General features: G+C 38.6%; 1 protein-coding gene across 1 annotated transcript in view; it reads left to right on the forward strand.

Moving 5' to 3' along the window:
* The first annotated feature begins 365 nt into the window (after window positions 1-365).
* The window catches only part of tmprss3a (transmembrane serine protease 3a), an 82,358-nt gene continuing 56,429 nt past the window's right edge, over window positions 366-26,294 (forward strand). Inside the window, exons 1-4 of the mRNA XM_041259959.1 lie at window positions 366-771; window positions 2,035-2,151; window positions 3,176-3,299; window positions 17,820-17,945. Coding sequence (XP_041115893.1) covers window positions 366-771; window positions 2,035-2,151; window positions 3,176-3,299; window positions 17,820-17,945 — 773 coding nt within the window. The remainder of the gene's footprint in view (window positions 772-2,034; window positions 2,152-3,175; window positions 3,300-17,819; window positions 17,946-26,294) is intronic.

The raw sequence follows: 26,294 nt of genomic DNA on the forward strand, positions 1-26,294 counted from the left end.
TGAAGCGGCAGTGGGAGCTGCACTTCTCCCTCGTGTTCTGTATCCCCAGGCTATATCTTGGAGGCATCCCTAGGCGGTGTCTTGGAGGCATCTCCAGGCGGTGTCATGGAGGCATCTTGGTGCGGTGTCATGGAGGCATCCCAGGGTGGTGTCGTGGAGGCATCCCCGGGCAATGGCGAACTGGCATGCAGGCTGAGCAGCCCTAGGGGTTGCAGGCTCAGCTGTCCTAGGCATTGTGGGGCAGGCAACCCCCAGGTGCAGGACAGGCAACCCAGGCTGTGTGGGACAGGTAACCCCAGCTGATGCGGGACAGGGCAGGAGTGGTCCCTGCATCGGTGATAGCAGCAGCAGAGCCTCATAAGGCGATGGCAGGAGGGGAGCCCCCGGTCAATAAGGCAACATCGGGAGCTCGACTTCTCCCCCTGGTGATGGAGATGGAAGTAACATGCAGTGTTCCTCTAGTGGTGGAGGTGGGAGCAGCAGATAATCTTTCTCTGCTGGTGGGCACTGGATGCTCATGCTCCCCCCTGTCTGGGGGCGTGACACTCGTACTCCCCCCATTCTGGATGCTGGACGCTCATGCTCCCCAGTCTGGGCGCTGGACGCTGGTGCTCCCCCAGTCTTGGGCACAACTCCGCCACGAAGCGCCTCACGAACACCTCACTTCTCTCCTCTCTCCACACATCTCCCTTTGCTCCTTGTCCCCAACTTCCTCTCCTGGGCCAGTTCCTCTCCTCTTCTTGGAAGGGGCAAATCACCACCAATTTCTCAGTAGATGGTTATCCATCCTTGCATTTTTTTAACTTTGTTATATAAGTCTAGCAGCGAGCTGATGTTAAGCCCTGTATTTGTCTTTTTGAACAAATTGTTGGAAGCAACACTTCCTATAGCAGGAGGACTGAGCTGTGTCACATTGTCACTGCAGTGGAGAGTGAATCTGGAGTTTCTAAACTGCATCAAAACCCTGCCACAGAACTCACTGCAAGAAAATGTTTAAAGAAAATGTATAAAACAAACCGCCTTAAATAAGCCTAGAAATATGAACAGGAATCTGAAGCATTCCTCAACAAAATGATATCTAAAATAAGACTTTTCACCCAAATTTGACCATTGGCGGGGTTTCTATGCAGTTAAGAAACTCCAAATGCTCTCTCTATTGTCATGACAATGTGACATAGCACACACATGTCATGCACAGTCCTCATGCTATAGGAAGTGTGCGGCCAAACCATGGTACTGCTGGGTGAATCGCCTTCTCACACTAAAAAGCCAAGGAAAAACTAGTTTTAATTTTTTTTTATTTTTGCATAAATGTGTCCAAAAGCCGTACCTTATGCTCACGAGACTTCAACACTGAAGATCCTGTTTGTGATGTACCCAACTTTCTACTATAGCTAAAGGCCATGGGCCTTGTTGGAAGTTGCCCTGGCAAGCACTTTGACCAAATAGGAAAAAATAAGCATGTAGTACAAGGGCTTTAGAGACCTTTCGTTCAGTATTTATTTATTTTGATTTAAGTGACAACATTTATTCAAAGTGAGGGCTTGCCTGATAGCTGCCCAGGAGCTGCGTTGTCCTCCCACGCTGTATCTCCGGGATGGCTGCATGGTGAATCCGCAGTGTGTAGAGAAATGGTCGGGTGACGGCACATGTTTTGGAGGACAGCGTGTGTTAACCTTCGTCGCTCCCGAGTCAGTGCAGGGGTGGTAGCAGTGAGCTGAGCCTAAATAATAATTGGCCTTTTCAAATTGGGAGAAAATAAAAAATAATTGGCAACGACTAAATTTTAATAAAAGAAAAAAACAAACAAACAAACAAAAAATGTTGGTGGCCAAATGAGGCTACTTGTTAAGAATTATCATACATGTCTGTAAGCTATAATAAAAACAAATGAAGGATACGCGAAATGCTAAAGCTCGTCCATATATATATATATATATATATATATATATATATATATATATATATATATATATATATGTGTGTGTATAGTTTTTGTTTAATTTTTTTTTTTAAACTTTACATTTTTGGCAGTGACCTACAGTTGTGTAGGAAAGTTTAGGTGTGGAACATCTTCCCAATGTGTCAGAAAGAGAGCCCGATGTGATGGGGTGACAGACTGTGACCATGGAGAGGATGAGTTTAGATGTGGTAAGGAACGTCATTTACAAAAATGTTAATTGACTAAAGTTCAGGAAAATGTACTATTTTACCTTGTATTGATTTTCACATTCCGAAAAAAGTTTCACTATTTATGTATCGTGATATATTATAAACCACTGTCATTGTGTGTATGCAGTATGGAAATCAATGTAAAACTGGTAATATATACAAAAGTAAACTATAAATACTAAATCAAGTTTACTTTTTCATTGAAAATGTTATGCTGTTTTAAACAATAAAGTGTGTACAGAGATGGTTTAACCATTCATATTTTTACAGCATTAGTGACCACAACATGACCAAATTTAAACATGTTACAAAAGTAAACCAACAACATCTAAAACCCTGGTTTAGAACTTTAGAAAGGTAGCTGTTCAGAGCTTGAAAAATGTTACAAGACTGGGGTAAGATACTGGAAGACAAATCAATGGAGGGATTGACAAAGTTCAGAGATATTCAGAAATACTGATCAATTATATAAGGTTAATGAATAAATATGTATTTTTTTTATTGGTATTGTTCCCTTACCTTTTATAATGTTTTTAATCATTTTGAAGGATTCTTGTTGCAATATTTACTCAAATACTGTTTTATTAATTTTTATTTTTTAAAATGTGCTAACTATGTTTAAGGAGTTTTGAGCTGAATTCAGAAATTGCTCTTAACTCATAATCTTTATTGCAAGCAATACACAGGGAAACACTTTAAACTAAATTGTATGTATTCAAGTATACAATATATATATATAATGTATATTGCTTTATGCAAACTTTTAGATTAGATTCATGGACATTATAAACTTAGACTCAACTCTATATGACAAATACATTATTGTGTAAATGAGAGTAAAAAATATATAAACTATAGCATAAATTAAAAAATCACAAACTTGTGGTATGTGCTTGAGACATCTATACAGTTTTTTTGTTCTATTGTATTAACAACACTTACTGGTGAAGTCTTAATGAAGAACATTCATTTGTCATTTTGCTTATATCACTTTGTTTACCAGTCAGACTCAGTGGAAGAAATTCAGTGCTCCAGATTTATACTGGTGGATCATGGAAAACTGTTTGTTCAGAAGACTGGAATGAAACATATGGAAATACAGCCTGCAGGCAGCTGGGATATTCCAGGTGAATTGAACAAAGAATAACAATAGTTTAGTATTGCATCACTGATGTACACCACATTGTTGGTGTCTAATACCTGATTCACACTACTTATTAAGGTAGGATCAGCACAGGTTGAAAACGGGACTGTCATTACAATCATCTTTTTAAACTTGTGCTGATAAACACTTTATGATTTAATCTAGATTAATAAATTAATTCTCAAATTAATTTATATAAAAAAGTTAAAATTGTAAAAAGTTTTAAGTTAATCCAAAATGTCATTAAGCTAAGTCTTTACCGCCTTAAATTCACTTAAACTAAAATCATTCAACAAAGATATGATTATATAATCATGTAATGTAATACATTTTTGAAAGTTTCTGGAATGTGATTTCTTCAGAGAGGATAATGTTCATGTGAGCATAACAGACATTAAAAAATGTAGTGGAGAATTTCTTTAAACTGATTGGTCAATACATGGGCTTAAATCTCTGACAGATAAATCTTAAGAGCCTTCCCCATCATCTTCATCCAGACTATTCATGGCTATCAGCTTTGTTCATATTTATAAGTACAGAAGTCTCAGTACTATCACTATCCAGTTTCTCAGCCATGGGTATTTGTTCTTGTGATCTTTCAATAATTCCTGATAATCATTTCATTCTGTTCCTTTGCTCATCCAATACTGACTAGTTTCGTCAAGGACAATGTATTCAATTATACAAGATAAACTCCCATCTCTGCCCTTATGCTTCCTTGTCAAGGTTCCTATCTGTCAAAAACCCTTCAGTCCCCTAGATGTCTTGTTTATTGATTGTTCCCGTATGTCATTACAAGACATTGGTTCACAACTCACCTTTCTTCTTTTATCTCCAAAGCAGGTCTCTCTCCCCAGTTCTATACCCCGCACTCATTCAGGATCGCCTCATCACCTTATAAAAACTATGGGTCGCTGGTCATCAGCAGCAGCCTACTCCTACATTTGTTCTCTTTCTGCAAACATCTCAGCAGCTCACCAATCAATTGCTAGTATGCCCAGACTGGGGGCATCCTTTCCGGCAGGAGGTTTCCTTCTAACAGAGGGTTTTTTCATCTTCACCAAACAGAGGGTTTCACATAACCTGTTTTACTAACTATCTCTCTTTGTTCTCATTTGTCCCTCTTACCTGTTTTATGTTGCGCACTGGCACACAGTCTTTTGTTTGTCTTCACAGGTGTGGTTCTTGCGGGGAGCAGGTGGTCCATCCTTTTGGGGGGTTGGTGAGTCTCACTTCCCTGGCTTCAAAGCTGCAGCTACTCATGCCTTTGTTCAAAGGAGGGTCCTTGATGCAATGAGTCAGAGGGGACCACCAGCCACACTGCTCTTTCGCAGCTCATGCGCTATTGTCTTGTCTCACCCAGAGACTCCATTGTTTCTATCTCACTGTACCAGTAAGAGCTGTAGTCATCTACAATCCTTAAATACTGAAATCCAAATACTAACAAACTCTCAAACAAAACGGACTCGCCTCACCCCTTTGATGGCGGCTTCTGGAGACAGGGATTCTCTTTCCTTCTTTCTGTGCTCTGGGGGCATGGCCTGGTCCACGAGGCAGCGCCTCCAGGATTTTCCGCAGAGTCAGAGGATTTATATGTTTTTTTAAGGGGAGTCCATGGGGCCGACCTCCGCAGTACGAGGTCCTTTGCCCTGGCCGGAAGGCCATTAACAGCTCAAACCTTCCCTGGCCAGTAGGCCACTAACAGTTCAAAACAAACACTCCTGGCCCTCAGGCCATCATCATTCCCTCGAGACTAAGCCTCTAAATTCTAACCCATATTCTTCACGCAGCCCTAGCTCCCGCCCGTAAACTGCTTGTTGAAAGAAAATCTCCATTCTTGTACAGGCCCTCTGAATTGTGTCTATCAATGAAGACTATTCTACTTCCTCGCTGTCCAGTCTATCTATTTAAATTTAGTATAGCAAATAAAGTTAAAAAACAAAAAATCAAAAACACATTTTAAAAATCAAGAATAGTGTTTGCTGTCAGTGGCAATACAGTAACCACAAAAGCAACTGGATTAAGCAACTTTATTTTAGTATATTAAAGTTACAACACAGGCACAGCACTTCTCTAAATCCAGGAAGGAGGCTTTGATGTTTTTGAACACATTCTGTGAACAAGTTACTGAACAAACAGCACAATCAGGATTAACACATACTGTAGACAACTAGATATTTGTAATTACTACAACTTTAAAAAAAAAAATGTATTTACCTAAGAAATGTTACGACAGTACTTAAATACTGAAACTTATACACAAAGTCAAATCCAAATTTAAAAATAATAAAAGTTAGCTGTACTTCTACACGTTTTGCAAACAGTTCAGAAACCATGTTCGGTTTTGTATATGAGGTGCTGGAACTGAAGAACTGCTTCATGTAATAGAAGATTTTTTTTAATTACAGTTGTCGCCAGTGGCAGCAAATGCAACTGCACTTGGGCCCACGCACTCAGAAGGCCCCAGAGGGGTTCAAAAGTTCTTATTTATTTATTTTTGAACAATGATAATATCCTTCACATTTATAATTACAGATGTTACACATTTGTATCACTGTAGCTGCCGGTGTGTGGTGCCAGTAATTCAGATTCTATCCTCCCTTATTACAACGTTATTGTCTTAATTATCCTAACTTTTTTCCCCCCGGAGGCTGGTACAAGGCACGGCTTCATTGGAAGGTTTTGGGGTACTATTCAGCATTGCCATTTGCAGTTATATTCTGTGTACACGATTCATCCTGTAATTTAAACGGAAGCTATTGGATGCTGCTGCGGGTTCCAAAATAAACTACAGCAAATCAACATGCCTGTATTTCTGAATAGTAATAAACAAACTGTTTCCTATGTGAGACCAATTGTGAATTCTGTAGTAATTTCTGTGATCGCAGAATTGGGGAATCCTGGTAGGGTTAGTGATTAAACCTGTTTGTTTATGATTACAAAATAGTGTAGTGTTGGATATAAAGATGTACGCAAAATAAAATAAAGTAGGTGAGTGGAAAACGTTCTTATTACCTACTGTTTCATACATGCTAACATTGTGACAATTAAATATAGTTCAATATTGAACACTTGATTTGGTATGTTTTATGTTTAGAAATAATCATTAAATTAACGTTTGGGAAAGGGGGCTCACAATAAGGTCCTGCACTGGGGTCCATCTTTCTCTTCCTTCGCCACTGGTCAGTGCCACTTTATCGGGACACCTTGGGAGCAGTAAAAATATCCAGAATAAGCAGCTGTCCCAATTACATGAGAGGCATTTGAGTGGACCTTAGTCACATTTTTGTTTCTAAATAAAAAGAAAAAGAATGAAATCACATCACATTTATGGTGAAATTTTAAATACATAATTTAAAATATGAGTCAATTTTTTTTTATTCATAAACAATTAATTGCTGTTTTTTATTTCTACATGAAATGAAAACTAATGAAATCACATCTTATGACTAGGCAAGGCAACTGCGATGTTGACACTTTCTTTGTAACAGCAGCCTATGAAACCACAGGAGACTCCAGCTCCTTCAAGAGTTCAACGTGTTTTATGCAATTTATGAAAGTTACAGCTTAATCACATACTCACTGTACTGTGCTACTCGAACCTCTCTTGCTCTGTAAAGCGATCTCCATTGATCATCATTTGAAAATACTGTATCCCAATGAATTGAAGTGACGTCCCAATTAAATTACATAAATAGCATTGGGAAGAACTAAGACATAAATAGTATTGGGTGTGTGGTGTCCAAGGTGAAAGTGCTGGCAATAGTGCGGCAGCTCCTTGTCCTGACAATAAACAAACCAAAAACACATAGCAAACAAACAAACGGCTCAGCAACCCAGGTTCCATGTTACCTCCAAAAGCCCTGCACTTGCAAAATGAAAGCCCTTATATACCAGGAGACTCCACCCCATGATCAGCGCAACTCAGCACACTTGCCAGTTGTCTAATGCAGTACAGCTGATCACAGTAATCTTGTCCCCTAATATGGTCATTCCACCCTGCACCAAGATGGCCGACTTCCTTTTCCGCCCCTCTCTCCAAGCTGGCCCGTCTCAGTACAGGCGTGCAAGTACCTCTGCTTAGCGCCCTCTTGTGTCGGGAAGGAGATTTACAGCTCAGATCTTCTCCCTGTCTGTCACAATGGGCAACAATGATTTTTCATGGAATTTTATACAAATGTCGGTTTCGGTTTGGGAAAATCATAACCATTGCATTTCTAGCTGAGTAGTTTGAAAAGTCGACCACCATGGACTTCCAGACAGACAGACAGCCTTCACATACACCTAGATATGTGAAATAGAAGATGTGCCAAAGGACGTCTCCACTTTGTCAAAGTTATTGGGATATGCTTCCCCAGCAGGGAACAGAATGCTTGGTTTGAGTACAGATGAAAACATTTGCAACTTGAATGGAGATATTCAGAAAAAAAGGGTAGGAGGCACTTTTTTCAAACAGAAAGTGGTGGATGTATGTAAAAATGATATTGCCAAGCCATGCATTGTCTATTTATTCATTGAGATTTCAAGAACCCCACTGGTAGTGGATCAGTTAGCTAATAGGAACTCAGCCGCTACTGATGAGTGGAATGTCATCCTCTCATTTTGTAACCGTCTTTCATGTTCTTATGTTCTTTGAATTATATTTATTGTTAGTCTGTTTTAAGCATTATCATTAGGTTTGCTACTATTAGATTTGAACCCTTAGCAGTCCATTTATTCAGTGCTTGTCAGGCATGTCAGGTCCAATTTACTTTCACACACGCTTTTTATTTTACATGCACTGTTTTTTAAATCCTCTCCTGATCACTCGTTTTATCACCATCAGTAATGCAATCCAAGTCATTATTTTATTACTGTAACATCTAAAAAAAGCTCTGCAATGTCTGTGATGTTCGTTGAGCGCTGGATACGGAAGCAGCCACCTCCTTTGTTATGTCCGTGTTATCTCTGTTGTTAGGGCTATGAGATACACCCTTTTTTCCATTTCATTCGGCTCCTATCGGTCTCACTTGGCCATTGCAAGGTTTTCTTGGCTTTTTCTGGAGAAAAAATAAGTAGAGACCTGTGCTTTACATCTTTTTGATGCTGTCGGACCCTGTCCGACATTCGACTGGAAAGGGAAAATTGTAATGATTAATATCAACGTTTCTTTTACAAAGAATTTACTGGGGTTTTTTTCCGGTCTTTATTTTTCAATTCAAGCAGAGAATGGGTGAAATCAACTTTTATGCTTTTAAAAAAAGGACTTTTATGCTATTGAAAAATGTCTCGAACCCGTTTGTCATATTCAACATGCAACAAAACCGTGGTTACCAACATTCTAATTGAAATAACGTTTGGTCACAGTGGAGCTATACCTTGTAAAGATAAAGATCCTACACAAATTTTAAAATTGTCTAAAATAAACTGTAGAAAACGCAACATTATAAAAACCTATAGCATACATTTATGAGTAAAATAATATGCACAGAACAAAACAAGATAGTTGAGCAGAACTAACATGCACTTATTATTCAGAGTCGAGCTGCGCCCCTCTCCTGCTTCAGCACAGCTGGACTTACTGGAAGGCAAGGCAGACAGGCCTGCTTTGTCCTGCCGCAGAGACTTCAGACATCAGTCAGGATATTGTGCACAATACTCATTGTATTTTCCTCTTGCACCCCATTTTCAAATCAAGCTAGTAACTGTCACCATATACCTATAGCAACAGTTTACCTACACCTTAAACCACTAATTAGTTAGTAGTTCTTGATGATTCACAGCCTTTTAAACGAATGAGAACATTCTACCACTGCTTCGGTCAATGTGATCTGTCAGAACAGGATAAAATGACCAACAGTGAAACTACAGGAGCCTACTAAGGGACCACTGAGATTACTACAGGTACCCCTGCCCATTCAGCAGGGAACGGAGACCAGCAAGTACAAAAAATACACAAACTAGATTATTTCTAAATTCTTATTATTATTGGTAAGAAAATAAAAAATAGCAAGTGGTTTTGCAGATATTTATCCCATGTAAATTTCAGTCAAACTCATATTTTTGGGGAATTTGAAGTTAAACAAGCTTTACCAATTAAAATCGAAAAGTAGCAAAAGTAGCAAGCCCAAGTAGTATGTATTTTCAAGTTATTTCTATAACAAAACAGAACTGCTAAATCTAAAACAGATATGTATATGTATTGACCTGATTTACTTATATATATAATTATATAGATATATATATATATATATATATATATATATATATATATATATATGCTAGTAAGTACAATATTAAGTACAATATTCTTTACAGTCAGCCAGACATCCAGCATTTGTGTTATGTTAAGTGGGTTCTATAGCTATATTTAATATTCTAATTAACAATTATTATTCATTACAGTATATAAATACTTTGTGATGTTATCCTCTGAAAATAATATCAGATTTATATGCTATAATATATTGCATCTTGTAAATCGCTTTGTGATGGCACTATATAAAATAAAGATTGATTGTTTGATAACAAATAGGCTATGAACTCTGGTCTGAGGTTATTTATATTAACCTGAGGTTAATATAAATAAGCAAGCTTACAATTGAAACTATTCCGTTTGTTTAAACAGCTATTGATTTATTCATACAAAATGGCAAAACCAACAATAACAGTATTCCAGTAATTAGTCAAAACAAACAATAACAGTATTCCAGTAATTAGTCAAAACAGCTTATAGAATGCTTATAAAAGATTTGTCAAATCCATGTAATTGCAATGAGGGCTGTTCCCTAGTTCCCCATAAACAAACAATCAAAAAGCAATCATTAAGTGTTGGATCTCGAAAAGCAATGCTTCATTCCTGAACTATTTGATTTCTAAGGTATTTTTCAGTACTATAGCATTACATATAAAACATTCTCTAAAATGACTTCGCTGAATACCATATGTTAGCAAAATTACAATAGCTTTATAGTTTCCTGTGGACACATCAGATTATTCTGGAAGCAGTCACATTAGAGGTACCTTAATCATTTCTACAACAGCTTCTTAAAGTAACATATATACGATAAGATATTTGTTATTTAATCACATGCATGCACAGATTTAAACTCTATATCATGGCTCGCCTCTCTTTTTAGGTAACCTTAATAAGCAAGGCTGTGGTACAACAGTAATGTTTGGAAGGCATTTTTGATGACAAATTTTAGTGACTAAATTTAGTGACTAAATAAAACTGATTGGCTATTTCATATCAGAGTTGACACGCCCGTGTCCTTGTGTTAAAGGTGCTAAGCACAGTCTCCTTCGTGTCTGAATGAATTTAAAAATGATCTTAAAAATAAGTGCTTGTAATTTTTTATAAGTAATATAACTTTCCATATCAGCCCTAGTTTATATCAAGTTTTATTTATATATTCCTATAAAATGTACCTTTCATTTGGTATAAATGATTGCTATGATTTGTTTCATTTGGGATATTGTTTAGTCTCACTGCTTTCTTAGGTCTCTATACTGATTAAATTAGTGCATTCGCAGATGCAGTGGTTAAAGTCAATCGCGTCTGCCCACAAGGAGTGGCATCTCCAAAAGTGTGATTCTGATCAAAGATCTTCTATAGACACAACATGGTCAACTCCACTGATTTAACGTTGGAACTTCTGTCCGTGCCTAAGCAGTGCATCATGGGAATCCAGAGTTCCAGTAGTGTCTTCTCCTCTATCTATATAGTGTAAATTCTGCCTCATTTCCTATTCTAAGCCTTCTCCTTTTAAAATGATTGCCATTTATTAATCTATATATATCTATTTATTAATTTAGCCGTCACCTTTATCCAAGGCAAATTACAAGAATTATAATAGAAAATACAATATTCACAAATATTCAAAAGTTGTTATTATTATTATTATTATTATTATTATTATTATTATTATTATTATTATTATTATTATTATTATTATTACTATTATTACTAGTAGCAGGAGTAGCAATGGTAGTAGTAATGCTACCAACCCTCCTTATTTTCCCAGGACAGCCCTCTTTTTAGGTTCCAGTTTCCCCACGAGTTTAGTCAAATCTTATTTTTGTCCTGCTTTTGGCTGAACGTCCAGCCATAGGATCAACAGAGGCAAATCTAAAGCCAACTGGCCCCATAATCCCCGAGACACTAAGACAGGACAACGTTTATAAAACTGACCCTTAACTGAAAGAAATGAATCAGTACATTAAGCGTTAAACCTTTACTACATTGATAGTGTTGTTTAATTACCACGAGGCAGCATGACAATAGTAAAATGCACATTGAATCTTTTTATTTAATTATTACTTTCTTTGGGAGCTCAAATATATAGAATAAAATGCAGAACAACAACTTGAGAGACTAAATATTAGTTGACTTCAGCACACAGTGCAGATCAACTGCACTTATTGCAACTTCAAAAAAAACTTCTGGTTCCTGCCAGTCAGCTCGCAGTGGCTCATCTAGACAATCCGCCCATAAAATATTATTAAACCCTGGTGAGGAAGTTTTCATTGAAAGAAAGTTGTCATTGTTTTTAGAATGCCCTATATATTAAATACAATTAGGTTTGAGTACACATCTCGGTACTGCAGACTGAATGAGTGCAAATTATGACTCCTGGATTTAGGCTTTGGAAAGTTGGTAACTTTAAGTATTAGTAGTGCATCAAAATACATTTTGATCCAGGATATATACATATGGGTGACGGAGAGCGGTTACCCCTCTGTGAGAATCAACTTTGAAATAAGTGGCCCAAAATGATTTAACCTCTGAAATACCCCAGTTATTCAATTTGCATTAATTGGATAACATGCCAACTTGCTATCTGTGCCATGTTTGCCCGCTTCTTAAATAAATATACATGGGTGACACTGTGAGAACAACTTTGGAAGACAGTTGCCTTGATCATCAGTGGCCCTGTCGCATACAACACAAACAGAATTGTTCATGTTTTCATTTAACTATTCTTTGTGTGCTGCATACACTTTAGGGAGATATCATATCAGTGTGTCACTGTTAGGCACGGCTCAACAATTCAGGATTTTTTCCATTGAAAAACATAATATTTTATTGACCAGTTGTTGTATGTTCGCTGCACTAAAGGCTTAGATTTTCTTGTTTTTGTGAACTGCACTGTCAGGATGCTTGTCAATAGTACCTTTTCTTAGATGATCCAAAAACACATTACAAGTTGAGCAAAACAGAATCCCACACCATCTGCATGCCAAATTTCCTTTTTGTAGGTCTGTTGAAATGAATTGATCTTTTCCTTTATTTGTCAGCTGTCTGCATTTTTAATGTTAAGCATACACTGCATACTCACAATATCTAAACAACCATTTTAAACCATTCCCGCCTCGCATGTTACATCATTGTACAGTATGAGGAATTCACCAATCATGAAGCCAGTATTTGTTTGACCCCATTGCTGTAGTAACCAAATCCATGAATTTGACGCTGGAATGTGTACAGCTATGTGGCAAAGTGGCTGGTGATTGTGAACAGGTTTAGAGGTGATGCAGTGCAGGAGTAATCACAGACAATTGTAATCCAGTTTGGAAAGCTTTATTGTAATCCAGGTCTGGTGACCAAAAGAAAATGCCCCAGCAATACACAACAATATGAACTGCGCAGATCCAAAAACCAACAGGTTTACAGTCCCAAACAATAATCTTTATTCGTCGCACAATAATGGTCACCAGTTCGGGGCGTGTGTATTAGTGCTCGTGGTGGGTGATAACATGTAATTTTAGTGACTGTTGTGAGGTGCTGTTCTGGCTTGTGCTGGCCCAAAAGCAACAGCTCTGGAATTGTGTTTTAGCTGTCTGGTGATTTAACAAACAAGGCAATTACTAACAACATAGAAAAACAAACAAACACTCATGAATATTCTTTTCATACAAAACAGTTCACGTGAAGTAACTACTGCGGCTCTCACAGTCCTTCCAGGTCAATGAACAAACCCAAGCGAAGGAAAAGATTAACGATTCTCTGGCCCCTTTATACTATCACTCATGACCCCGTAGTAAATGATTGCAGCTGCCTTTATTGCTTGCAGCTGCTACCTCGTTTACCTTCCAGGTCAGTACATTCCTGCAATGAAGTCTCACCTTCATCCAGGCTGACCGACCCTGGAAATGAACTGTCAGGCCAGCCCATCCAAAGATTTTTCCTTTCACTACTTTGTGCCTTCACAGCTTGGGAGGGAGCTTGCCCACCGCTCAGAGTGGAGTCAAAGGAACACTCGGCTAAATCTATCTTTCCCATTACTCCCCCCTCCTGGGAAAAATAAACTGCATTTTGATGGTCCTTCCCCACACGATGTACCATGTGGTACATGAAGGGCTGCAATGCCAATTACCACTGAGTTATTCGGGCATTGCTGTCCATTGTGCTTAACCATTTGAGTGGGGCGTGGTCTGTGACAAGATCAAATGAGTGCCCCTGCAGGTAGTATCGTAAAGAGTGACTAGCCCATTTAATGGCCAAATACTCCTTTTCGACTACACAGTAGTTGCGCTCCCAAGGTAGCATTTTTTTACTCATGTACAGTATCAGGTGTTCTACTCCAGCTACCTTTTGGGACAAGACAGCACCCAAACCTACATCCGATGTGTCAGTATGGAGGATGAATCTCTTGGTGAAATCTACGCATAATAGTATCAAATGCCCTCTGACACTCAGCTGACCACTTAATTAAATTTGGAGCACTCTTTTTGGTGAGGTCAGCTAAAGGGTTAACCATGGTGGCATACTCGGGGATAAAGTGGCGGTAATAACTGGCTAATCCCATTAGTGACCTCTTGGTTTTGGGGATCGCCGTGTCAACCAAAGCCTTGATTTTGGTGACTATGAGTCTCACCCTTCCATTCCCCATTAAAAATCCCAAATACTGAGTCTTTGTTTTGGCAAACGCACATTTTCTCAAGTTAGCTGTCAGTCGGGCTACCCTTAGAGACTAAAGGACGGCCGCAATCCTAGCCAAATGCTCTTACCAGGTGGAGCTGTAAATAATCACGTCATCAATATATGCTGCTGCATATTGATGATCTGAGCATAAAACCTGGTCCAGTAGTCTTTGAAAGGCAGAGGGCACACCATGTAGCCCAAACGGCATGGTTTTAAAGTGAAACAGCCCTTCTGGTGTTGAAAATGCAGTTTTCTCTCTAGAACTGCAGGTTAAGGGGATCTGCCAGTATCCCTTTGTCAGGTCTAGAATGGAGATAAACCTCGCTTTTCCCAGTCTATCTAGAAGTTTGTTGACCCGAGGCATAGGCTACGCATCGAACTTTGCAATAGCGTTTACCTTCCTGAAATCTACACAGAAGTAGTTGGTGCTGTCTTTCTTGGCCATTATGAAAGTAGGACTGCACCACTTGCTCCTGGAAGGCTCAATCACTCCATGCTCCAGCATGTCTCATACCTCTTTGTGAACGCCACTTCGTTGACTTTCTGGGTTCCGGTACAGTCTCTCTCGCATGGTGACAACATTTGGAGAGATAATGTCATATTCAACCAGATTAGTTCTGCTGGGCAAGTAAGAAAAAATATTACTGAACTCCTCAATAAGCTTACGCAGCTCCCATTGCTGATCTGGAACCAATTCTTCCCCCAACGAAAAGATTTTTGTGCTAGGAGTCTTTGGACGGGAGCCTAAATCATCCTTTGTATTGCCTGGGGCTATAAACAAGACCTCCAGTGCCTGCCAGGTCTTTAATAAATTTGTATGATAAATTTCACATTCATTACGGCGATCAGGTTGTCTAACTTCATAATTCACCTTTCCTATAGCCCAAATCACTTCATATGGCCCCTACCATTTAGCATACAGCTTTGATTCCTATGCGGGAAGTAGCAACATTACCTTGTCTCCTGGTCGAAAGGTTTGAATTACTGCATTTTTGTTGTAATGCTGCTGTTGTCGGTGCTGGGCCGATATGAGGTTGTCCTGGGCCAAACGACCGACCAAATCTAGGCAATCCCTTGGTAGGAGCACATGCTTCACTACATTTTTGGACGAGCCTCTGTGCTTCTCCCACCACTCTCTCAACAGAACGAGGATGCCGCGAGGCTGTCGGCCATACCAGAGCTCGAAGGGGGAGAACCCTGTCGAACTCTGTGGAACCTCTTTCACTGCAAAAAGGAGGTAGGGAAGAAGCAATGCCCGATGTTTTTGCTCTTGTGTTACAAACCGTCTCAGCCATAATCCGTACTAAGTCGGTGGCTATTGCAGTGGCACTAGTGTATCTCAATGGAATTGCCTCTGGGTATCGCGTTACATAATTTACCACTACTAATATATGCGTATACCCAGAGTCAGAAGGTAGCAAAGGGCCCACTATGTCCATTGCAATGCATTCAGAAGTGGTAGAAATAATCAGCAGTGGAACCAAAGGAGCAGGGCACACTTCCAGGTCAATACAATCCTGCAACAGAGTCTCACCTTCATCCAGGCTGACCGACTTCCCGACCCTGGAAATGAACTGTCAGGCCAGCCCATCCAAAGACTTTCCCTTTCACTACTTCATGCCCTCACAGGTCGGGAGAGAGATTTCCAACCAGAACTCATTATATTTCCATCACAAGCTACTGTAGCACTGCTTCTACTTGATAAAATGAATCGAGGAGGTGAAGAGTAGTATAAAATACTGTAAGGAAAATAAAATGCATATTTTTCATGGTAGGCAGTCAAATACACTATTTCTTTAAAATTCGTGATATCATGAATTTTTCAGGGCGCTAAATATAAGGTAGTATGATCTGTGCTCAGTCTGTATGTACTTATTACCTCCTCCTCACACAGTCCTGTAATGTCTGCTTGGTCCGAAAAACTCTTCTCACTCTAATCTGCTGGTTCTGTGACACCGCCTGGTTTCAATAAGTGGTACTTTTAAGACATGCTAAGGCATCTAGTAAAGTTAGCACCCTTAAGTGAATAGAGTTTGCATATCAAATACCTCCCAGGCGACATTTTGTGATGTAATTTGGATACATTTCCACCCATTAACATTATTTTCCATGCGCTAGGTTGCCTTCTCATCCAGAATAACACACATGCACAAACTCTTCACTACCTCACCTCCTTCCCCACCCACCCCCTGTCCTCTGCTCACCCACTCCCCATCACCCTAGGCAACCCCTACTGTTCTACCCTCATTCTCCTCCTTCTCGCCCTCTCGGGCTCTGACCTTTGCTCCCTGCTCCAGAGCCATTAATCCACCACGTGTGCTCTGGACCCACTCCCCACTCACCTCTTCCAGGCTGCAGCACCTGCCCCACTCCCTTTCATCTCCTCTCTTCTCAACACCTCTCTGCTCTCTGGCTGTTTCCCCTCTGCCTTTAAAAAGGCCTGCATCACCCCCATCTTAAAAAAACCCTCCCTTGATCATCCCTCCAGAACTGCTCCATACCTTGCCATATTCCTGCTCTTAATACTTCCTGTATCTTGTATATGACTTACTCTTATAGGTATCCATATTCATGTTTCTTGTAATTGCTCTTGTAAAATCATTCTCATCCATTCATCGTACTTACTATGTGCTGATACTGGACTTTACTGGTATAAGCAAATAGTTTTCATCTAAGTTAACTGCTCTTACATGTAATTATTTACTGTATTCTCTATTTTTTGCTCTTATTTGAATTTGATCTTATTTGCTACTGATTTTTTTGTACTACTACTCTTATTTGTAATGTGATATTTTGAAATATGATGCTTTACAATATGATATTTTGTAATGTGATACTGTACTGTGATATTTTGTAACAATTGTAAGTCACCCTAGATAATAATAATAATAATAATAATAATAATAATAATAATAATAATAATAATAATAATAATAATAATAATAATAGTGCTCAGTAAAGGGGCTTACTGCGTGCAAAGCACGTTACCACTGTTTAGTGAATGAAGCCCAAAGTCTTTTCACAATTATTCCAATTACTATAGTAACTGCTGAAACACATTTACTGCAAACAGGCACCATCTTAAAATTGCTTAAAATAATCAGAAATAATCAATCTTCAAGTGTATGTGTGGCACGTTTTGCTGTCAAATTAGAATTGACAATAAAAATTGCTTGTGTAGATTACTTATCTGTCTGTATTGTTAAAATAAGGCTGTATGACCTATTATTTACTCTCTGAAAAGCTTCTCGAGCTATAAGCAACTCTGAAAGGAGTTTTCAAATGGCACAGGTAGCTCAGCATTTTTCATAAAAGTAGCCTACTCCATAAAATCAGCAAAATCTAAATTTATTTATACTGTAAAATAAACAATTTGACAACAAACAGTATTGTGACTTATTAGCAACTTGCTGCCTCCATTACTATTCAAATTGAAGGACATTCATTATTATTGTTTTAAAAACAGCATGTTATCTATTTTACTTAGGTACAGCTACACAAAATGTACCAGGGAAATCCCAAACTTATGTTCCAGTATTCCAGTTTTCAGTGTTCCAAGCTTTAACTAATATGAACTTTATATTTTTATTTTCACAGATACGGAAATTCCAGTTCCCTTCCTGTATCTGAAATTGAGTTCCAGTTCCAACAGGACTTAATATCAATCAGTTTAAGCCAGCCTGCTGGCCATATTTTCAAGATTCACAATGTGACACATATAAGGTAAGGACACATCATTAAGCGCAACAAGACAGCAGGTTATCATTTGATGTGTTTGTTATGAATAAATTAAAGTTTAATTCATTCATAAACCCTTGAGACAGTATCCACCTATCAGGTTTTAAGAGCTTTTCATGTGACGTTCATGAAAATGTGTGACAATCTAGCTGAGTGGATACATGTGCAGAGGTGATGCAGTGCAGAAATGAAACAGAAAGAAACGATTATTATCTGGTTTGGAAAGGTTTTATTTATTGTATCCAGGTCTGGTGACCAAAAGAAAATGCCCCAGCAATACACAACAATGTGTACTACACGGGGTAAATAATAATAGGATTGCAGTTTCAAATAATAAACATATAATATCCTCCCCACAATAGTACAAACAAGGTCACCAGTCACAGGTGCATGCAGTAGTGCTTGTGGTGGGTGATACAAGTTTATTTCGTGACAGTGGTGAAGTGTTGTTCCAGCTTTGTGCTGACCCAAGGTGACAGCTCTGGAAATGTGTTAGCCGTCTAGTAATTCACAAATAAGACAAATTAATAACAGACACAAAAACAAACAAAAAACTCACGAAAATGTTACATTCTCTCGAGTTTCTCACAGTCCTTATAGGTTCAAATGCAAAACCAAAGCGAAGGAACAGATTACAATTCTCTGTCCTCTTTTATGCTGTCAAACATGACCCTTGGTAAACAAGTGCAACCGCCTCTGCAATCTACGGCTGCTGCTTTGTTTCCCTTCTGGGTCAATATGTTCTTGCAACAGAGTCTTGCCGCCTTCTGGACTGGATGACTTCCCAACCCTGGGAAAGAACTGTCAGGTCAGCCCGTCCAAAGAACTCTATTCTTACTGCTTAGCGCCCTCGCAGGTCGGAAGGGAGATTTACAACCAAGATTCATTGTATTTCTGTCACATAATGGTTTGAGGAGAAATTCTGGCTGCTACTGAGAACAGGAAGTTTATCATTTACTTTCAGTATTTCTTGCACAATATCCACATCATACAGGATCTATGAAAACAATATTGAAGTGCAAAATAGTTGACACCACTAATAGAAATGTGAGAAGAGCTATTTGTAAATCTAGCGAAACTAGTTGTAGCCTGTAGTGTTTTTTTTATCAATCTAAATGCTAGTTACTTTCCTACTTTAGCAGTTGTAGATTGTCCCATTCCCTTTAATATCTTGGCTACCAACTACAAAGCTTCATTTAAAGTTATGTTGTCCACTATATGGGAGCCAGTGGTGCTCTGACTCAGTTACACAGCATGTCCTTCCAGGAGGCAAGCACTCCTGTCTTGTGTCAGTTTTAATTCGACCTGACTGAAGTTAAATGTTAATTTCAGTATTCTTTTATTTATAAACATTTTGGAAAACTAGGAAACGGTGGTATGCTAGCAAACCATGTTAAACTTACAACTACATACAACAGGTCAACAGTACTCTGTAGAGGTAAATTGAAAGCATTGCTTTAAATTGATTTTTTTTTTTTTTTATTATGTTCATAGAATTGTAGGGGGTCAAGAAGAGCTACTTCCTTGTAGTGACCCTTGGGCAATGTCTCTGACAGCAAAAAGCTCTTCAAATCGAACTTACCATGCAATGCTTAAGCAAAGCAATGTTGGGCTTGGTTAGTACTTGGATGGGAGACCACCTGGGAATACTGAGTGCTGTAGGCTGCATGTTAAGCTCATACGAATATATATAGAATTGTAGTGCGGCAGGGGGAGCTGTTTAGCATGTGAGTAAGTGAGTAGACACGTCTCAAGCTAGCTCCTACAAAATAATTTCTTAATTAATGCAAACCTACTGTATTAGTTATTTCAGATGTAGTTCATTAAAGTTATTAGCACTTTTTAAAATGTCAAAAATCAAGACCAAGCAAGCTCAAGCTGCAGAGACCTCGGAAACTGAACGAGTCGGCACGGCTGAACGCAGGCCAGACCACGCAGCTAAAGATGGTGGTGATTCGTCCCTGACCTCGCTGGCAGCCTCGATGTCTAGTATCCACGGCCTGATTGAATCTTTCCGAATCGAGACCCGATCCTCCATTTCCCTCCTACAAACCACGATTGAAGGCTACGGCAGCCGACTGCAAGAAGTGGAGAAATCTCTCGGTGATGTTGACAGCAGGGTTGCTGCCTTGGAAAAAATATGCTCCACCCTCACCACCAAAAATACACCCATAAAATCTAAATTGGACGATTTGGAATGAAGGAGCCATAGACAGAATCTACGTGTGATTGGGATACCGGAGGGCAGTGAAGGGCAACAACCAACAGCTTTTATGACTAACTTTTTTATAGAACTTTTTGGGAAAGAGAAGTTTGATACCCCTCCGACACTAGATAGAGCACACCGGTCCCTTGCTCCAAAGCTACAACCTGCCAGAATCCATCACTGTCAAATGAAAGAGCGTACACATCTTTCCTGATTTCAGCTCTCAGGTTTGGAAACACAGAGCAGCTTTTAGAAGGGTTAAGTCTCAGTTTTGTGAAGCGGGGATACAATCTGGTCTGCTACATCCTGCATGTCTCCAGATCACCTTTAACGGATCCAGATTCACATTCAACACTCCTGAGGAGGCTGTTTCTTTTTACAATGATATTTTTACATATATGTGTATGTATGTGTATATATATATATGTATGCATATGTGTATGTATATGTGAGTGTATATGTATATGTCTGTATGTATGTATGTATGTGTATGTGTGTATGTATATGTACACGTGTATAACTAAAGCTTTATATATGTGTTTCCTAGGTCTGCTTATTGTGTATGTAGGAGCATGAGTATCTGAGTGGTACTCAACTTGTGTAAGATGCACAGTTCTGATATTGCAGTTTTTTGGGTGTGTGTACATCTCGTTTGGGGAGGTGTTAAGAGGGTGAGAGGCTCCTCTTCCATAGGAGCTGGGGTACAATGAACAACCAGTCTTGAGGTTGTCATGGAATTATTATTATTATTATTATTATTATTATTATTATTATTATTATTATTATTATTATTATTATTATTACTTATTATTTTTTATTTAATTTGTTTTTTAATTTATTTTTTCTTCACACAAACACCTATACGTCTTTGCGTTTTGCAACTTTTCAGTACTCCAAAGGGGGGTATATGTGCTCTTATCCAATATTTATTTATTTTTCACCCTTAATAGTGAATGGTAAATAGAAGGGTTCCCGCGGGCGAGCGCCCTATTAACTTTATCACCTGGAATGTTAAAGGGCTCAACTATCCAGTTAAAAGAAGTAAAAGTACTAAGCCAACTTTTACATCTAAAGGTGAGCATAGCTTTCCTCCAGGAAACACATTGATCAATTTCGTATTTGTACGGGATGGGTGGGGCAGCTGTTCCACTCCAAATTTCATTCCAAATCCAGAGGGACAGCAATATTAATTCATAAAAATATCCTTTTTACTGTTAACCAAGTAATCGCTGACTCTAATGGAAGGTATGTGTTCATGATAGGCAATCTCTGTAATACCCCAGTGATTCTGGCCAACATTGGAGGTGATTTTAATTGTGTGCTTAACCCTGGTCTTGATCGTTCATCTACAAAACCAGCCTCTCTTTCTAAATCAGCCTTAGCCTTACATTCCTTTCTTGACTAGTATAGGGTATCAGACCCATGAAGATTTATGTTTCCTACCGCTTGGGACTACTCTTTTTTTTCTCCTGTCCACCACTCCTGTCCCCTTTCTCCCGCATAGACTATTTCCTGCTGGACAATAGGCTTCTTTCATTGGTTAAAACCTGCTCCTATCACAGCATTGTGATCTCTGACCATGCCCCTGTATTAGTAGAGCTATCATTCCCTAACTGTTCTTTTTCTTGTAAGACCTGGCGGCTTAACCCCCTCTTGCTTTCCAATGGAGAATTTGTCTGGTTTATTTCTTCTGAAATATTTTTTTCCCTTGAAACTAACTCCAGCCCCAAGATCTCCAATTCCACCTTACGGGAAGCCTTCAAAGCATATCTGCCTGGGCAAATAATCTGTTATAACTCTAGAGTAAGAAAGTAAGACTCTGCCAGACTTACTGAACTTACTGACCTTATTTTACAACTCGATAAGCGTTATGCTTCTTCCCCTACACCTGGCCTCTATAAGGAGCATCTTCAATTACAGATGACCTGCTGTCAACTAAATATGCTGAGCAGCTGCTTCTCAAGTCCCATCACACTGTATATGAATTTGGAGACAAAGCCAGTAAACTCTTAGCCCATTAGGCTCACCAATCTGCTGCCACATGCTTAATTACCCAATTTAACACCTCTGCAGGCCCCTCACCGGTCAGTCCACAAGACATAAATGAAGAATTTGTAAAATTCTATACTGAACTTAATACATCTGAATCTGCTGATGATCCTTCTTTATTTAATTCTTTCTTTCATAACCTTAATATTCCTACTTTCGACCAAACAGTCCAAAACTGCTCTGGAGGAACCATTCTCTCTTCCAGAGATAGAACAAGCCATCAGATCTATACAAAAGGCAAATTCCCTTGTCCGGATGGATTTCCTGTGGAATTTGACAAGAAATTCTCTGCTTCTCTTTCCCCGCTACTTTATTCTGTTTTCAGAGATTCATTTTCTTCAGGACTCCTCCCCCCTACACTTTCTTAAGCTTCTATATTTCTTCTACTGAAGAAAGACAAGGATCCCCTACATTGCAGTTCATATAAGCCGATCTCTCTCCTCAACGCTGATTTTAAAATCCTCTCTAATTCCCGTCTTGAACAGGTCCTTCCCTCTTTAATCTCATTAGATCGAACTGATTTTATATAGGAAGAAAATCTTTAATTTATGCAGACTATTCAATATAATTTACTCCTCCTCATCCAAATTGCCCCCACAAGTCCTTGTGTCTCTTAATGCTGAAAAAGCATTTGACCGCATCGAATGGAATTACCTCTTTGCCACACTTGAAAAATTTGGCTTTGGCCATAATTTTATATCATGGATTAAACTGCTATATGCATCCCCGTCCGCGTCTGTTTGTACTAATAATACACAGTCAGAGTACTTCCCACTCCATCGGGGGACAAGAAAAGGCTGCCCTCTTTCTCCACTACTGTTTGCTGTTGCTATTGAACCTCTGTCCATCTCTCTGCATCACTCTCAAGGATTTTAAGGAATCATACAGGGAGATCAAGAGCACAAAGTATCTTTATATGCAGATGACCTCTTCCTATATTATTACAAACACAATCTCTTCCCTTCCACATGTTTTGTCAATTTTGGACCATTTGGGACACTCTCTGGTTATAAACTAAACTTACATAAAAGTGAACTATTCCTTATTAACACATCCGCCTTGCACCTACCCTCGACACTCTGCCCCTTTAAGAAGGTGTCTGGTAGTTTCAAATATTTAGGCATATCAGTCACACCTGTGTTTTCCTCTCTCATTAAGGCTAATTTCACACCATTGCTTGAACGCAGTCGACACAAGCCTGCTGGTTTGCTCTGCCTTGTCACTTGCTGGTCGTACCAACCTGATTAAAATGAGCATGCTTCCCAGATTGCTGTGTCTCTTCCAGAATATCTCAATTTTCATTACCAAAAGTTTCTACAACTTGTTTGACAAAATGATCTCTTCATTTTTATTGGGAAATAAAGTTCCTCGAAAAGTGTTTCTTCAAAGACCGAAACATTTGGGCGGTATGGCTTTACCAAATTTTCTATTTTATTATTGGTCAGCCAATATTCATAAAATCATGTATTGGACAGAACACAACTCAGATAACAGAAGCCCAGTCTGGGTGGATCTGGAAGCCTCCTCCTGTCGATCATCCTCCTTATCTGCCTTGGCTTGCTCTTCCATCCCTGTATGTGCAAGTCAATCTAGCTCCAGTCCCATAGTCCAGCACACTCTTAAAATCTGGTCTCAATTTAGACAACATTTTGGCCTACAGAGAGTCTCCATACTTATTCCAACCACTCTAAACCACTTATTCATACCCTCTCAAATGGATTCAGCTTTTCAAATTTGGCGTTCAAACGGGGCCAATGCAATTAGAGACTTATATTTTCGATAATGTGTTTGTCTCATTTGATCAGCTCTCCCTGAAATTTAATTTACCTCGTTCACACTTTTTTTGCAATTTACAAATTAGACATTTTACCAAAAAATTATTTAGTCAATTTCCATCCTTGCCTCCTCTAACCCCTATTGACAGTTTGCTGGAGCTGAACCCCAATGGTGGAGATCTGAGATCTAAAATCTACAATATTATTTCTGGCTTGAGTCCTCAGTCATTAGCAACAAAATGAAGACACTCTGGGAGCAGGATCTGGGGCTCCACAAGGCTCTGGGGCTCCACGAAACCACAGTCATCACTTTTTCAGATGACCAATGGGAGTCTATTCTAGCTCATGTGCATTCTTCTTCCTCTTGTGTTAGATACAGGCTTATCCAATTTAAAATTCTACATCGTACTCATCTGACTAAAGAAAAGCTAGCTAAAATATATCCAGATACTGACCCAGCCTGTAATAGATGCAAACAAACTCCTGCCTCTTTAATCCACATGTTCTGGTCCTGTCCCAGAATGGACCTCTATTTTTGAAACATTCTCCCTAATTTTTCATTTAAGTATTGATCCCAACCCGCTTATTGCAATCTTTGGAGTTCTACCCATAGACACAGCCCTACAAAAAACCTAGTCTGATGCCATAGCTTTTTCGTCCCTACTGGTGAGGCGCCTGATACTTTTAAATTGGAAGCAAGCTGACCCACCCTCTCACACACAGTGGATCAGGAAGATTATGCAACATCTGAAATTGGAGAAAATTAAGTTTACATTAAGATGTTCCAAAGACAAGTTTCACAAGGTATGGTTGCCCTCCATGGAATACTTTGAGAACTTACATATCCAAACTTGAACATAGGTCAACATATCTCTTGTGTCTATATGTCCCCCCTTTTTTTAAATCTATTTATTTTAATTCTATTTACTTATTTTATTTACTCTTTCTTTTCCTCACGAGTCAAGGAGTATTGTTGTATCATCTTCTTATGATTTATTGAATGTAATTATACATGTATGATCCTTACCTAGGTACTATCCTTACCATACTTACATATGTTTAGCATTATTTTCTTTTCTGTTCTAAACTAAAAGCTGATAATAAAAAGATATAAACAAAAAAATAATTGTAGTCCACCAGAGATTAATCTGCTAGCCAATCAGAGTGCTCCCTGAAACCATGCAGTTGCATAAGAATAGTTAACCCTTTAATTGAGTCATTTTTTCAAAACTTCCGTTGGCGCACTGTCAAAGCCTCATCTCAAACAGGCCTGCAAGAAGTGACTCAACCATACCACGTGACCCAATTGTGATTACGTCATTGAATGCAGTTATTTTTTAATGATTTTCCCTGCTAAGCAATGTAAATGTTTTTTTTTTCAGTGGAAAACACAAGTTGAAAAGTTTATGTTTACGTGTTCAAAGTTATAGCGCACCATTTTTTTTTACTAAAAAGGAAAAAAACTGTATATTTACTGCTAGTTTTATATGATGTATTTTTTAGAAAAAAAGGCATGCAAACATAGCACTTTGTTACTAATAATTACTCTACAAAAATATTAAGAACAAAAAATTGAAACTTTAATATAAATTGGGTACTTTTTCAAATGGTTTGTCCAGTGCCTGGTATATACTGTGTTGTTATTTATTTGAAGTCTTCAGCAGTAAATTTGCCCAAGACATGAAGAGCACTGATTTACTGGCAATCAGTTAAGCTAATTTAACAAATCAGGTAGTTGTAAAATAACAGGTTTCAAAGACAATAGCTGTCTGAATGAAAGTAAGGACCTGTGTATAGACCTGAATATGTTGTATATTATCACAAAGTATATTAAATCTGTGATTTGTGAATAATATATTTAAAGTCAGTAAGCCAGATTAGCATCCTGTTAAATTGAGTTAGTGCTGCAAAACAGGAGCTAGGATTTATTTTTGTTTTGTATTGTTTGTTAAAAGAAGTCATGCGTGATCCCACTAATAAACATACAGGTACCATCCTTTGTTGTTGTGCTTTATCCACCAAAGACAGTGTTAAGAACCCAGAACTGTGTTCAAAGTTATACTGTAAATAAATAAGCTTTGTCACCATTTGTAATTATGAAAACTTTTTTTCATTAGGCTAATGAATAATTATTACTTTTGCTAAATATGAAATGCTAAAATGAAATCGCAAGTCCTTTTTTGAACCTTGTATTTTCAATAAGCCTGAAAACCGCTTAATTCTTGTCAAGGTAAGGGTCTGCAAGTCTTTTTGAAGTGTCCATTTAGAAGTTTACAAACGAAGATGAGTGTTACAGAGGGCCAT

This window comes from Polyodon spathula, chromosome 9 (genome assembly GCF_017654505.1).
Source record: "Polyodon spathula isolate WHYD16114869_AA chromosome 9, ASM1765450v1, whole genome shotgun sequence".
NCBI classification, from domain to species: domain Eukaryota; kingdom Metazoa; phylum Chordata; class Actinopteri; order Acipenseriformes; family Polyodontidae; genus Polyodon; species Polyodon spathula.